This window comes from Marmota flaviventris, chromosome 1 (genome assembly GCF_047511675.1).
Source record: "Marmota flaviventris isolate mMarFla1 chromosome 1, mMarFla1.hap1, whole genome shotgun sequence".
In the NCBI taxonomy this organism is placed as follows: Eukaryota; Metazoa; Chordata; class Mammalia; order Rodentia; family Sciuridae; genus Marmota; species Marmota flaviventris.
Window position 1 is genome coordinate 77,102,760 of NC_092498.1, and position 13,961 is coordinate 77,116,720.

General features: G+C 36.3%; 1 protein-coding gene across 1 annotated transcript in view; it reads left to right on the top strand.

The window, feature by feature from the left end:
* Window positions 1-13,961, top strand: part of Tspan13 (tetraspanin 13) — a 30,871-nt gene that overhangs the window by 11,846 nt on the left and 5,064 nt on the right. The window contains exons 2-4 of the mRNA XM_027932741.3: window positions 11,636-11,803; window positions 12,484-12,564; window positions 13,169-13,282. Coding sequence (XP_027788542.1) covers window positions 11,636-11,803; window positions 12,484-12,564; window positions 13,169-13,282 — 363 coding nt within the window. The remainder of the gene's footprint in view (window positions 1-11,635; window positions 11,804-12,483; window positions 12,565-13,168; window positions 13,283-13,961) is intronic.

Here is a 13,961-nt window from a genome sequence, read left to right on the forward strand (position 1 = left end):
AGGTGAGGAGGTGGGCAACCCCCAGGCAAGGTACACAACCCAAGCATGCTGTCAGGTACCTAGTCTCCATCTGTTTTTCTGTCCAGTCCTATTTGGCATGTGCCTTTCTTAGGCACCAGAATTTGTTCATGCCAGAAGAAAGATGATGCTCTAAAATGCTTTTCCTTCTGAGGTTTTGTCTTGCTGGGGAGTGGGGCAGATTTATTGAGGTGTTATTGACCATGTAGACTTAAAGTGTAGCATTTGGTAAGTTTTGGTATATGTGTGCGTCTGTGACCCCATCACCAAATTCAAGACCTTAAACATTTTCATTACCCACAGAAATCTCCCCATCTTTTTTGTAATTCCTCTCTTCTCTCAACCTCAATTCCAAATCTGTAGATAACTACTGACCTACTCAGCAGTAAAATTTAGGATGGAGGTAAAGTTAGTAAGCCAAGGGAGTGTGTTTGGAGAAAAAATATGGCCTAGGATGTTACTGTGGCTCATTAACACCTTTTTTTTTTTTTTTTTGGATCAAGAAGCTTTAGAGAGCTCTTCTATAAACATTTTTAAAAAGGTTTTTAAATGGACACGTAGCAATTGTAGGTATTTAATGTGCTACAGTGTAACATTTCAGTTCATATATATATACAATGTGTGATGTTCAGATCAAAGAAATTGACGTCATCACCTCAGATGTAGATTGTGCAGATCATTCAGAATCCTCAATTAGCTATCATGGAATGTTCAATTAATTGTTGTCAACCATAGGTAATGTACTGTGCTGTAAAGCATTAGAAGTTATTTGTCCTATCCAACTATACCCCTGACCCATTAGTCATCTCTATATTTCTCTTCCCTTCCTCACCCCATCTCTTCCCAGGCTCTGGTAATCACTCTTTTCTATTTCAGCAAAAAAGTGAAAGCACTAGGATAAGAAATATATGTGCTAAGTTGCAAAAGTGACGTATGTCCACTACAAAGGTTATTCTTCTTCTGGGCAGCAATTGTTTGGTTCTCTTTAATTCTAGAATATTCTAGAAGTTTCTTCTTTATTTGAAAGACAGTGTCATGGTTTAACATTTTAACACTTAATGCTAGATAATAAAGAACCTTGTGTATCTATTTTTCTTTTTCTTTTCTTTCTTTCTTTCTTTTTTTTTTAGTAGTATTTCAAGTATCAATCCAAAAGGGGCATGAACACATAGTTGATTAGTTTCAAACATTTTTTGTTTACTACAGTGACCTCAGAGATAAAGTCTCTCCATTCTAAGGAGAATGTCTTCCTCCTCCAGCCTAGGTAACCCAGTGTGTACCCTTGTGTTTGTGTGTGAATGTAGGTGTATGTGGCAGAATTTTTTATTCAGATAAAAGAATAATAAAACACAAAAAGGGTAAGATAGCATTTGGTAGTTAACTAATGGAAAGGTCATATGAGAAGAGGGATTTATTGTTCTTTTACACATTACTGTGCAGTCAAATCTCATAGGAAGTAAATTAAAAAGATGCTATTCAAACATTGATCTGGGATACAGAGCAAGAACTGCAGTTTCTTATATATTGTAATGGCATTTTTGATATTGTGTTAACTATTTCTTAAGTACATTGCTAGGCACTAGGATATAGTCCTATGTGGAGGGAAAAATGCACCAAACAGGAAGTTTGCTACAACTCTACCACTGCATCATTTGGATGTCACCTTGCTACTGTGATGCCTTCACCTCTAAAATGAAGGGCTACATTAAGATGACTGACCAAGTACCTTTGGGTCCTGGGGTTCTGTGTTTTTGTGCTGTCTTACAAGTATTGGCTGAGGATCTCTATATCCCTTTCATGAGATTCTATTTATTTACCTTCAGAATCTACTCTTGCATGAGCTGGTAGTTTTGCCGCTGCTACATACATCTTTGGGATTAGCTTGGCGAAACTGTAACAGCTTTACACATCTTGCTGTGGTGTGCCTTTTCCATTACAGCTTTTTAAACTCTCTCTTAAAGCTCTTTTTACATGGTCAACTTTTCTTTGTTTTAAAGAGAAAACAGGAAAGGTCGGTGCTTCCTGCTCATAAAAACATCACTATCAAGGAGTTAACAGATCCATAATCTGTTTTTATCAGTATTCTGTCTCCCAAAGGAAGGAAACTATTTGTCATGGGTCTAAATTTACTTTCTATTACAATTGGTTTCATAAGGAAACTGTTATTATAATTGAACAAAGGATTCTTTGCAGTTCCTTTGTCTACCAAGTTACAGTGACAAGCTTAGACTTTTTAATTATGCAATTAGGATTAATTTATTTGAATCAATAATTTTTAGATCACTAGTTTGTAAGAATTCTTTTAACTTCCCCTTCAAAATTGCAAACCAATGATAACATGTAATTACCACTGCTCAGAAATAAATTGTTTCATTATTATCTTTAAAAGGATCTCCTTTAGTAAAAGTTAACAAAATACCAGTAATCAAATCTTAGGGGCATATTTAAAGTTTTTATGTGCAATTTTTAAATTAAAAAGTTAAACAAGTTATGAACATTTGGGAGATTTTTGTTGTGTCATAGAAATATCACTCTTACACAAATACATTGTTTTCAATTTATGAAAAATATTTGGGGAGTTTAATGAGAAAATGGATCACCTCAAATAAGTTCATGTTGATAAATTTCACTGTTATAGTGATGGAAAATTTGTTTTTGGATTAGACAGTTGACTCTGTTCTATACTACCTTTGATGGCTCTTATAAATGACTTGTGTGTTCATACTTGAGACCAAGTGTGATGGACTTTTTGTCACACATGTGTGGAGACTCAAGAAATTATTTCTTGCTGCTTTCAGGTCTGTATGTACCACCATCATTTGAAAGCTTTTTTTTTTTTTTTTTTTCTAAGTAGGAGCAAATTAGAGGAGGGAGTGTGGGCCACACTTGATGATTCAGATTGGAATTGACACAAAATATTTGAAAGAAAAGCAAGACTATCTTCATTCAAATTACTGGGTATGGGAAATGGGAGGAACGAAGGCTAGATGAGGAAAAAATGGACCGATTTGTAGAGTAAAGCCAAAAAGCAGAATTTAGACTTGGTGTTCCTTTAAGAAGCAGTTTTAAATTTTTTTTCTAGTTTTAATTAAAAAGTAATTGATATGCACAGAAAATAACATGCTAGAGCCCTGTGAACCCACCAGAGAGACTTCGCAGATGCTGGTACTCTGCCAGGCTCCTGTTTTGAAAGGTGAAGGATTGCCGTGGTGCGACAGGGCCCCTTTCCAGCCCCTGCCTGTTTCCCCCTCTTCAGGACTTCATTGTCCTGAAGTCAATATCTGTAGGTTTATGAAATCTGTGACAACTTCACATATTGAACTCCATAGAGAGAATATTGAGTGTTTTTTGTGTTTGAAATATATACAAATGGTATGTTTCATCTGTATTTGTACAACTTATCTGGTTTATGTTTTAGAAGTTTATTATTTCATCGGAATAGATTAAAATGTCATTTGGGGTTCTGTTGTGTGATGATACCAGAGTCTATGAATCCTCATCACGAGTTTGAGGTTGTTTTCAGCTTTTCACTATTAACAAACAAGGCTGCGGCAGAATCCTGGTGTATAGCTAGTTGGTGAAATGCATGGTTCTCTTGGGGATTAACCTAGAAACAGAATTGCAGCGTTAATATGGGATACACATCTTTAGCTTTCCTGCCAATTTTTTTCTATAAAGTAGCAACAGCATTTCATACTTCTGTTTGTAAGGTTTCTGGATCCCCATGGCTTTGGGGTCCTTGGACCTAATTTTTGACAATCTAGTGCATGTGAGTTCATGTACGTGGATGTAGCTTTTGATTTTCTGATTTTTAGTGAGTGTTAACATCTTCCATGTGTAGTCTTTTTGGATTCTTCTTCAGTGGATGACCTCTTATTACCTTTGACGACTCTTCAGGGTGCTTTTTCCCATTTTAAATTGATTTGTAAGGGTTGGAGATGTTTAGTCCTAGGCTTATCCTATATTTGTTGTATCTTTCATTTTATAAAATTTTAAAAAATTAACATGTATCATGGTATACAGTGGGTAATAGTACAGAATCAGCAGCCAGAAAGCCTATGTTTATATTCTACTTCTATCCCTTACTTGCTGTGTAACCTTGGGCAAGTTACTTAATATCTCTGTGAGCAATTTGTTTTCATCCGGGAAATGAAAGCTGTAGTACCACTTACTTCCTAGGGTTGTTATAAAGATTAAATTGGTTAATAAATGTAAAACACTTAGAATACTTTTTTCATACATCAAATGTCATATTAGTGTGTACCTTTTTGAGTCTTGTTAAAAAATATTTCTTTAACCACAAGGTTATTACAATATTCTCTGTACTTTTTTTTTTCTTTTAACTTTCAAGTTATGCTTCTTTTATTTAGGGTTAAATTGATTGGAGGAGGTAGGGACTAATCCTATCCTCTTTCACAATGGAAAGTAATTGTCACAGAGCTGCTAATTGAAGCCGTCTCCCTACTGATTTAGAATTCCAGCTCTCTCAAACACCACACTGTTGACTTATTTAGATCTGCCTGTCCTGGTTTTAATTACTGAACCATTAAAGTAAGTTCTGACTTTTGTTAGGATGGTTTTTAACTTCTTCACTTTTGATTTTTTTTTTTTTTGTACCAGGGATTGAACCCAGAGGTGCTTAACCACTGACTCACATCCCCAGCTCTTTTTAGTTTTTATTTTGAGACAGAGTCTCATTAAGTTACTCAGGGCCTTGCTAAATTGCTGAGCCTGTCCTCGAACTTGTGATTCCCCCTGCCTCAGCCTGTGGAGTCCCTGGGATTATAGGTGTGCCACCGTGCCCAGCACTTCTTTGGCTCTTTTAATTTCATTTATGTACTTATTTTTACTAATGTTTAAAGAATTAAGCATTCCCAAAAGATGCAGAATCAAGCATAAAGTTTCCAGAATAGGATGAAAAGTCAAAGGCAGAGTTCAGGACAGTTGGATTTAATGACTTAGCAAGGTGTGATTTGCCCGCAGGAACATTTCTTCTACCTGGAGCTGGTGACATGGTTGAAAAAAGTATAGTAAATATGGGCATTTATCCTTAATGTTCAGAGTGTTCCCAGCTCATTTGTGCCATTCTTTACACCACATGAATTAAAACCCTACTGTTTTGCCTAGAATTACTTTGAATTTGTGGGTTAGAAGGGGATGAGTTAGTGCCCTATTGTGAGTGTCCCTTCTTGTATGCACAAGATATAGCTCTTAATTTAGATCTTCATCATGTTCTTCAATTCATTTCACAATTTGCTCCAGAAGGTCTTATGCTACTTTTGTTAAATTTATTTGTATGTACCTTGTACCCTAGGGGCCTATTACAAGTTGAATCCTAAGAAAAATATTTTTAAAATATTTTTGTTGAATGAGCATGCTATTGACTTTTGCATATTGATCCTGTTATAGCAATTTTGCTGGTTCTTATCAATTTTAGTAATTTGCAAATGTTTAGGATTTCCTGTTTACATATTTGTGCTAATTTTTGAATAATGCCAGCAGTGTTTCTTGTGCCCCACACATTTTTTTTTTTCCTGTTCACTCTTTCTCAGTTGTATGAGACCTTGCTACAGTGCTGTGTAGAAGAAGTGAACTTATTCTTGAGTTTTGAAGGAAGTATTTGTTTTGTAACTGAGTGATTTTTGCTCTGAAATTTTGATAGCTATTTGTTACGGAAATTTTAAGGTATTTACTCTTATTCTTTTTCTTAAAAATAATTTTGCTTAAGGTCCATTGTTATCTTTGTAAGTTATGTTTTATCTTTTCTACTATGTTTCTTCTTTGTGTTTTGTTGTTTTTTTTTTTTTTGTGGTGGTGCTGGAATTGAACCCAGGGTCTTGTGCATGCAAGGCAAGCACTCTAACAACTGAGCTATATCCCCAGCTCTGGCTCTTTTTTGAGTGCATTTTAAAAATATGTTTTTGTTTTTTTTTCCAAATCGTGTTGTTGTTGCTCCTCCTCCTCCTCCTTCTTAAATCTATTTAGTTAGCTTAAGTATATTAGCTTAAGTATATATAGTTCATTTATTTCTTTTCACTTAAAGTTCTTGGAAACTCTAATTGTTCTGTGTATATTGCCTCTCTCATAGTTATTTATTTTTTTCTCATGGGTTTTGTGTTTTTTGCTAAGGTTAGCAATGGTCACACATAGGTGTATATAATTATTTTTTTAACAAAATTTGGGGGAATGGTGTTGGAGTTGTCATTTGATAATGTCCCTCCTGAGTCATTTTGGAATTGCTTCTATGAGTTTTTCTTCCATAAAATACCATCACAATCTGTGATCAGCTTTTATTTGAAATACTTGGCATGAAAATTTCTGCATGCATGGGGTAGTATGCATTTAAACTCCAAATATAGAGTGGTGCTTCTCTTTCTTGTAGATTTTGTGAAGAGTCTAAAAAAAATCTTTGCTGTCTTCCTGGATGTTTAGTTGTTGTTTTTCTATAACATTTTACACTGAGAAAATAGCTTCTTGGAGTTCCTAGCTGTGTGGTCTCAGTTCCACTTCCTAGTTCTGCTTGGCTTGAAAGCAAAGTCCTTCTCCTTCAAGGACTGTTCTGATCTAGGAGCTCCTTCCCCACCCGCTCATGGGCCCACCTCACCAGTTGCCTGCTTACAGCTTGAAGTTTCAGTTCTTCTTTCATTTCTGATCTCTGGGATTTCCCATGGTTACTTCGAGCTCACATATATATTTCAATAAAATGTTACAATCTTCTTTGAGGTTTTGAAATATTTGTAGCAGGAAAGATTCTAGGGTAACTCAATTGCCCATGTTCTTACTCTCTGTGGTAGACTGAGTGCTGATTGCCTTCCGGGGAGTCCACATCCTAATCCTTGGAACCTGCCAGTATATTACCTCACATAGCAAAGGGGATTTTGAAGATTTGATTGAATTGAGACCTTGGAGATGAGGAGGTTATTCTGGATCATCTGAATAAGACTTATATAATCACAAAAGTTCTTATAGGTGGTAGGCAGAATGGTCAGAGTCAGAAAAGGAGATGTGCCGAGAGAAGTAGATTGTAGTCTGAGATTTGAAGATGCCACACTGCTGACTTTGAACGGGGAACAGGGACTGTGTACCAAGAAATGCTGGAAACCTCTAGAAGCTAGAAAGGGTAGAAAACAGATTTCTCCTGGAACTTTCTGAAGAAGTGCAGCCTGACTGATATAACAATGTTAACCTCTCCAGATCTTTTGACCTCTGGAACTGTAGAGAATAAATCGGTGTTGTTTTAAGTCACTGCATTTGTGGTAATTTATTCAAGCAATGATAGGAATCTTAAATAGTTTTGAAAGATTGCCTGGTAGGAGTAATGAGGATGTACTAAAACCTGTTGAAGAAACAGCAGAATCACCTTGGTGAGGAATAACTAGAAGGGAACACCTTCTTCTTTTCTCTATTGTTGGGGGTGAGTGGGGGGAATCAGAGCAGAGATCCTTGTGAATGTTCTAGATAACATTTTAATAATAGCATACTGCCTAATCAGAGAACTGGACTAGTACTCCTCTCCACCCTTGGTTGAAAAAAATTAATTTTACAGAGCAAGATGCTATAGGGCTACGTCTTAGGTCTTGGGGAGGCTGAGTCCAGGAGGTTGGGGCCAGCCTGGGCAACATTCAAGACCCTGACTCTTAAAAAAAAAAAAAAAAAAAGTGGTGAGGGGAGTAGTTTCTCATTAATGAGCCTGTTAGTTGGCCATTAAGTGAGAATTGACCAGATTTCTCATTTGCTGAAATGCTGCTATTGGTTTCAAAGGTTTGGTTAATGGGGAGGATGCTGACAGATACTGGAGTATTTCAACATGGCCATATAGTTGGGATCACATTGATAGTAAAATATCAGACAGTTTCTGTCACAGAGGTTCCTGACTTGTCCAACTCCAAGGTGAAAATTGTTTTGTATTTCTTTCCTAGAGCTGTTGGGGCAAATTATCACAAACCTTATAACACCAGAAATGTATTTTCTCATAGTTTTGGAAAACAGAAGTCTGACAAGGTACTGGCAGGGTGAGGCTGCCTTTGAAGACCCTGAGGGAGAATCTTTCAATGACATTGAGGGCCCACCTGATAATGCAGGATAATCTCCTCCTTTTAAGATCCTTAATTTAGTCACATCTTTTGCCATATAAATAGTGTTCATTCTTTTACTACATAAGATAATATTCACAGTGGGATTTTTTTTTTTTTTTTGTTTACTCTCTACTTTCTCACTCTTGTAGTCTTTCACCTATTTATCTGGATTTTTTTTTGTGGGGGGAGGGGAGGAGATTATTGTCCTATATTCTGACCCATTTAAAAAAATGTGTGATGTAACAATTAGTCTTAGTACCATTGTAATTTTTCATTTTCAAAGTGCTGACCTTTGGGCCAAATCTATTCTACTGCCTACTTTTTTTTTTTTAATAGCATATTAGCAAAGAACAGTTTTACACTTTTAATGGGTGGAAAAAACTGGTGATACATGAAAATTATGTGAATTCAATTTTCAGTGTTTAAAAATAGAATGTTATTGGAATATAACCCTTTTTATTCATTTATGTATTGTCTCAGCTTGCATACAATATTATTTGCATACAGTAGCAAAATGGAATAGTTATGGCAGGGACCATATGATCTGCAAAGCCAAATACTGAATCTCCTGCCATTTGAAGAGAAACTGCTGACTCCTGTTGTAGTTGGGATGTTTGGTCTCTGGCTTTTAGAACACAATTGGTATATGCTATTTGTTGATGAATAATTGGCTTTTAATTTAGCATTTAAGAATATTTAACCTTTAATATTTTTAATGTTTAAGAATTTCACTTACATAGTGGGGATTTTGTATGGTTTCCCAAAGGATTCTATGGCATTAGAACATTTTTTGATATCAGATTATTCATATTTCTGATTTATTTATTTTTTTTTGTCTCCAAGACTAAGATGAAAAATAAAGTGGTGGTCTATGAAATAAAGAGTTAGTAATTCATGAATTTAATAGAACTTGTAAATAAAGCATCCAGGACTCTATTGTCCAGAGGGATGATTAATTGTTTTTTTTTTTTTTTTAATTATTTGTTGTTGTTGTTGTTGTAGATGAACAATATCTTTATTTATTTATCTTTATGTGGTGCTGAGGATCAAACCCAGTGCCTCACATATTCGAGGCAAGCACTCTACCTCCATCTACAGCCCCAGCCAAGGGATGGTTAATTTTATGTGTCAGCTTGTAGATAGGCTCTGGTGCCCACTTGTTTGTTTAAAGCCTACTCTGGAGATTGCTCTGAAGGCATTTTGTAGGTACGACTGACATTTGTAATCAGTGTTGGTAGGCCTCATCCAATTGGTGGGAAACCTTAAAAGCAACCTTTGAGGTTTCCTGAGGAAGAAGAAATTCTGAGTTTCCACCCTGCTGGCCTACCCTACAAATTGCTGACTTGCCAGTCCTGACAATCGTATGAGCCAATTCTTCAAAATTTCTCTACCTCTGTCTCTCCCTTTCTCATATTCTCTTGACAATTAGATATAAACATAGATATCTCCTCCTGCTTCTTCTATTTTTCTGGAGATCTATAACTGCGAAGCTACCCAAATATGTGCAAGTTTTGACCATCTCCCTTGTTTGGTACCAAGATGCTAAGCATAGCCCTGTCACCTCCTGAAGGCGAGGCCCGTCCCAGCATCTCCAGCCCTTCTTCCTTCACACCTCCTTCAGGCTTCTGCCTTTTACACCTCGTGAAAGGAAATATGGTATATTTGGAAATCACAAAGTCAAAAATAAGCTCACTTGTGAAGGGGCGGAGGACTTTTTCTCCATCCCAAATTGTTTAAAGTTGTGAGAAGACGGGTGGGGATGATAAAAATGAAACAGAAGCAAATGGGCCTGCTGATAAGGAGCAGTTGAGGAAGGCACTAGACAAATTTCTGGAGTGCCAAAGTTTGTGAGAACTTTTTGACTCCCCTGTTCCTCTAAAAATGAATGCTTTGTGTGTGTGCCTGCTGCAGTGGAGACCACCAAGTCTGTAGCTCCGAAGCTTGATTTTATCATGTTACAGATGCTTTCTTTTATTCTCAAGTTGTTCCTATATGGCAAAAATACAAAATTACAATTTTGGATTAAAATACAAATAAATGTACAGTATTTAGCACTTTTGCTAAATAGACCAGTAATTGTATAATTTGTCTAATAAATCAGTATTTTACATATGAAAGTTCTGCATTTGAGCAGAAAAAGATCCATTGACTAAGTGGTAATTTTTATATTTCTAAACAGACTCTATCAGGCCTTTAAGTAGTGCTACAAAATATATTTTTTAATATTTTGATTCCTTCAAACTTGGTATTAACTCATCACCATTGCTCCAGTACGTGGTTGATGACAAGTACATGGAAGGTGCTTGCTCAGGTTTCCTGCTCTTCAACCCTTCTCCATCTCTTCCCTGATACCTGATGAAGCCCATCTTCTATCAGTTAGCCTTTGTTATTTTAAAGAAATGACTGTAACTTTGAATTTTACAGGTTCAAATCAATTAGACATGTGTTCAACCTCTTTACCTGGTGATTCAAGTATAAAATAATTTCTTCTTGCTCAGAATGCTGTTTCATTCTAAGTAGCTAAAAATATCTTACATGCTTTTCATCCTTTTGGAGATTTAAGCATTTTCTGCCTGTCTCTATAAATTCTTATGTATATCTAAAGCATTTCGTTTCAGTGACAGTTCTAGGAGCAACTTTTAAGTGTTCCCCAGGGATCAGGGCCTTTGATGAGCTCTGGAAATACATGGAGGGTAAACATGGGACCTTATTCTGAAGTGACCTTACTCCTGGAGAGAGGCTTGGAAACAATGTTGAGTGTAGTAATGGAAACAGTCTAACCAAACTCAAGGAAAGTACATTGCCAAAGGAGGGAGAGATTCAGTCAGTCTTTTGGGAGCTGGGAGGGCGGAGAGGGATATAGTCCAGTTAGCAAGTTCCATGTGAAGTCATGATTACACTGGACTGAGGTATATTGACGTCTAGGAGTATTATGTATGCCGTTACTTCATAAACTTAGGTAGCAGGTGTTTAGGTTTAAGTAAATCAGGTGACTTCTGAGGCTCCCTGTTACTATTATAGATTATTGTTAGTCTAAAACATATTGAGAATTAATATAATTTATTTAAACAATATCCACTGAAACCCTTTGTATGTCTTCTAGGACAGTCATCCCTCCATATTCAGTCAGCTGTGGATCAGGAATATTCAGAAAACAAATTGCATCTTGGGCAAACATTTTTCTTGTCATTATTCCTCTAACAATACACTATAACAATTATTTATGTAGCATTTATATTGTATCAAGTATTACTTAGAGATGATTCAAAGTATACCAGAGTGTGTTCAGAGGTTATATAAAATTACCACACCATTATATATGAAAATAGAGGATCCTTAGGTTTTGGTATCTTTGGGGGTTCCTGGGACCAATCTCCTGTGGATACTGAGGGACCATGTACTGAATATTAGCAATTATTTGAAAGATAATAAAATCTAATTAACCTTAAAAATGTTGATATTATGAAAATTGACATTTTCTCCCTTCTCTCTCTCTCCTCCCTGTGCCCCCCTCCGTTTTTTTTTTTTTTTTTTTTTTGCAGTTGGTTAGTCTGTTGCTTATTGGAATTGCTGCTTGGGGCATTGGCTTCGGGCTGATTTCCAGTCTCCGAGTGGTTGGCGTGGTCATTGCAGTGGGCATCTTCTTGTTTCTGATTGCATTAGTGGGGCTGATCGGAGCTGTGAAACATCATCAGGTGTTGCTATTTTTTGTATCCTTTTTTAAAATTGGGACTTGTACACCAGTTGGGTTGCGCTCTTATTATTGATTACTATTTTGGTGACTACAGCTAATATAATGTCATTATTAGAAAATTATTAATTGGCAGAAAGCAACTCCCAGGAAGCTTGGTGCACATTTGTTCTACCTATATTAGGAACATTTCTGAGGGTTAAGTTATTGTATGTTTACATGTCCCCACTCACTCCTTGTCGCTTTGGACCGTATTCTGCAAGTTCATTATAATCTTACTTATGTATTGCTAATTTAGTTAAATTGAAGTGATTCGGTGAACCTCTAGGTTTTTTCCAATATAATACAATGTTTGAGAATTTAACAGCGTATGTTTTAGACAAATTAAGGAAGCTTATATGTGTTTTATGTTTTAGACAAAAATTAAGAAAGCTTATATGTGTTAGTCTATATTTGTTTTCTGTTTCATGTATGTAAAACTTTTTGTTTAATTTGGATAAAATTCTGATAGAAGTGTTTTTATTTATATAATTATCAATTTTATTTTTCTGTATACATATCCTTCTCAAACTTTCTCAAAGCACCATTTGTTTTATTTTTTGGGTGAACTGCTGCCAGTGCATTTTAAAGTGTGCCAGGACCCACTGATTAATGCTATTTTAAGAGTATTCAGAAATGTCCTTAACATTTAACTTTCAGTATATGATTATTCTCCTTCTTGTATTTATTGTTCAGTTTTCTGTCTCTTGTGCTTGTTTAGCCCTGAACCAGGAGCAACAGGTAAGCAAATACTTTTTCCTGCTACTTTATTATACTATTTAGTCTGAGTATGAAAAAGGGGGGAGAAATGGTTGGAGTGTAAAGCATTTCTTCTTGCCCAGAATGCTATTTCACTCTGGAGAGCTGTGCTTTCCTGTTCCTGATTGTGTGAGTGTGACTGATTAGAGTTGACGATACCAGGAGGTGTGCTGCATTTTGTATCCTTAGATCTCACTGGGTAAAATTTAGCACTGTTAAAGCATGTTTATCTAGCCTTTACCCACCACTTTGTAGTGAAACATTTGCTCCAAAATATTTGTGGTTCAATTCTAGCAACTACTCTTTTCAAGCTCTAATTTGTAGAGAAATATGGGTTTCTGTCTTGGAACAACAGAAACTCTATCTCATTACATTCAGAATTATGCCTTTGAAGCAAGTGCTTCTTTTAACTTGCATGTGAAAATTAAGACTTCTTCATTCGTAGAAATAGCGCTTTAGTTTTTGAAAAGTTTTGATGGTCTTGTAGGGTATTTTATACACACTCAATACTAAAAGCTGTGGGCTCTAGCTTTACACATTGATGCAGAGATGACACATTTTAATGCATGTTAAATGCATTTCCTAGAGTCAGCTTCTGGAGGTTGGTTGGAACAATACAGCAAGTGCTCGAAATGACATCCAGAGAAATTTAAACTGCTGTGGGTTCCGAAGTTTTAACCCAAATGATACCTGTCTGGCTGTAAGTCCAAAGTTTACAGTATATATAAAGTGTGTGTGTGTGTGTGTGTGTGTGTGTATGTGTGTATAAATTCATTATATACAAATGAATAATAATTGTCATAAAAAATAGACTTTCTGATTATTGAGGCAAGCCCCAAATGATTATAGTTAGGCTTCCTTACTGAAGCTTCTGGCAGGTTGGTGTTTTTAGTGTATACCCAGGGCTGGGAACCAGCTATGTTATGGTCATGGAGGTGCCTGTCAGTTCTGCTACCAGACAACCCTGGTGAATCCAGTCTATGTCCCTGGACAGTTGGACATGGCTGGGAAAGACTTTTATTGCCACCTCAATATGAGATGAAACTGACAGTGGCTTTTAATAATCATAAGTAATGGAGCTTGTCTAGTCTAGGCCACAAACACTCTGAATCAGCGTATATACTCAAGGTCATAGACATTTTGCTTGTGAGCATGCTCCCACTTATGTAACCTGTTGGCAGTGTGCCTTCTTTGTTTGACCTGCATATAAAAGGGGCCTATGAAAAAACTGAGGGGCTAACGGGAACTGACTGGGGAAAAATGGAACTCGCTATAGGCTGGAGGATGTTGCCACCTCTGAATAAAGCATGTCTACTGTCCTAATTGAGTTTTATATCTTCTACCTGCTGAGCCCCGAACCTTACTTCCTGGGTCTGAGC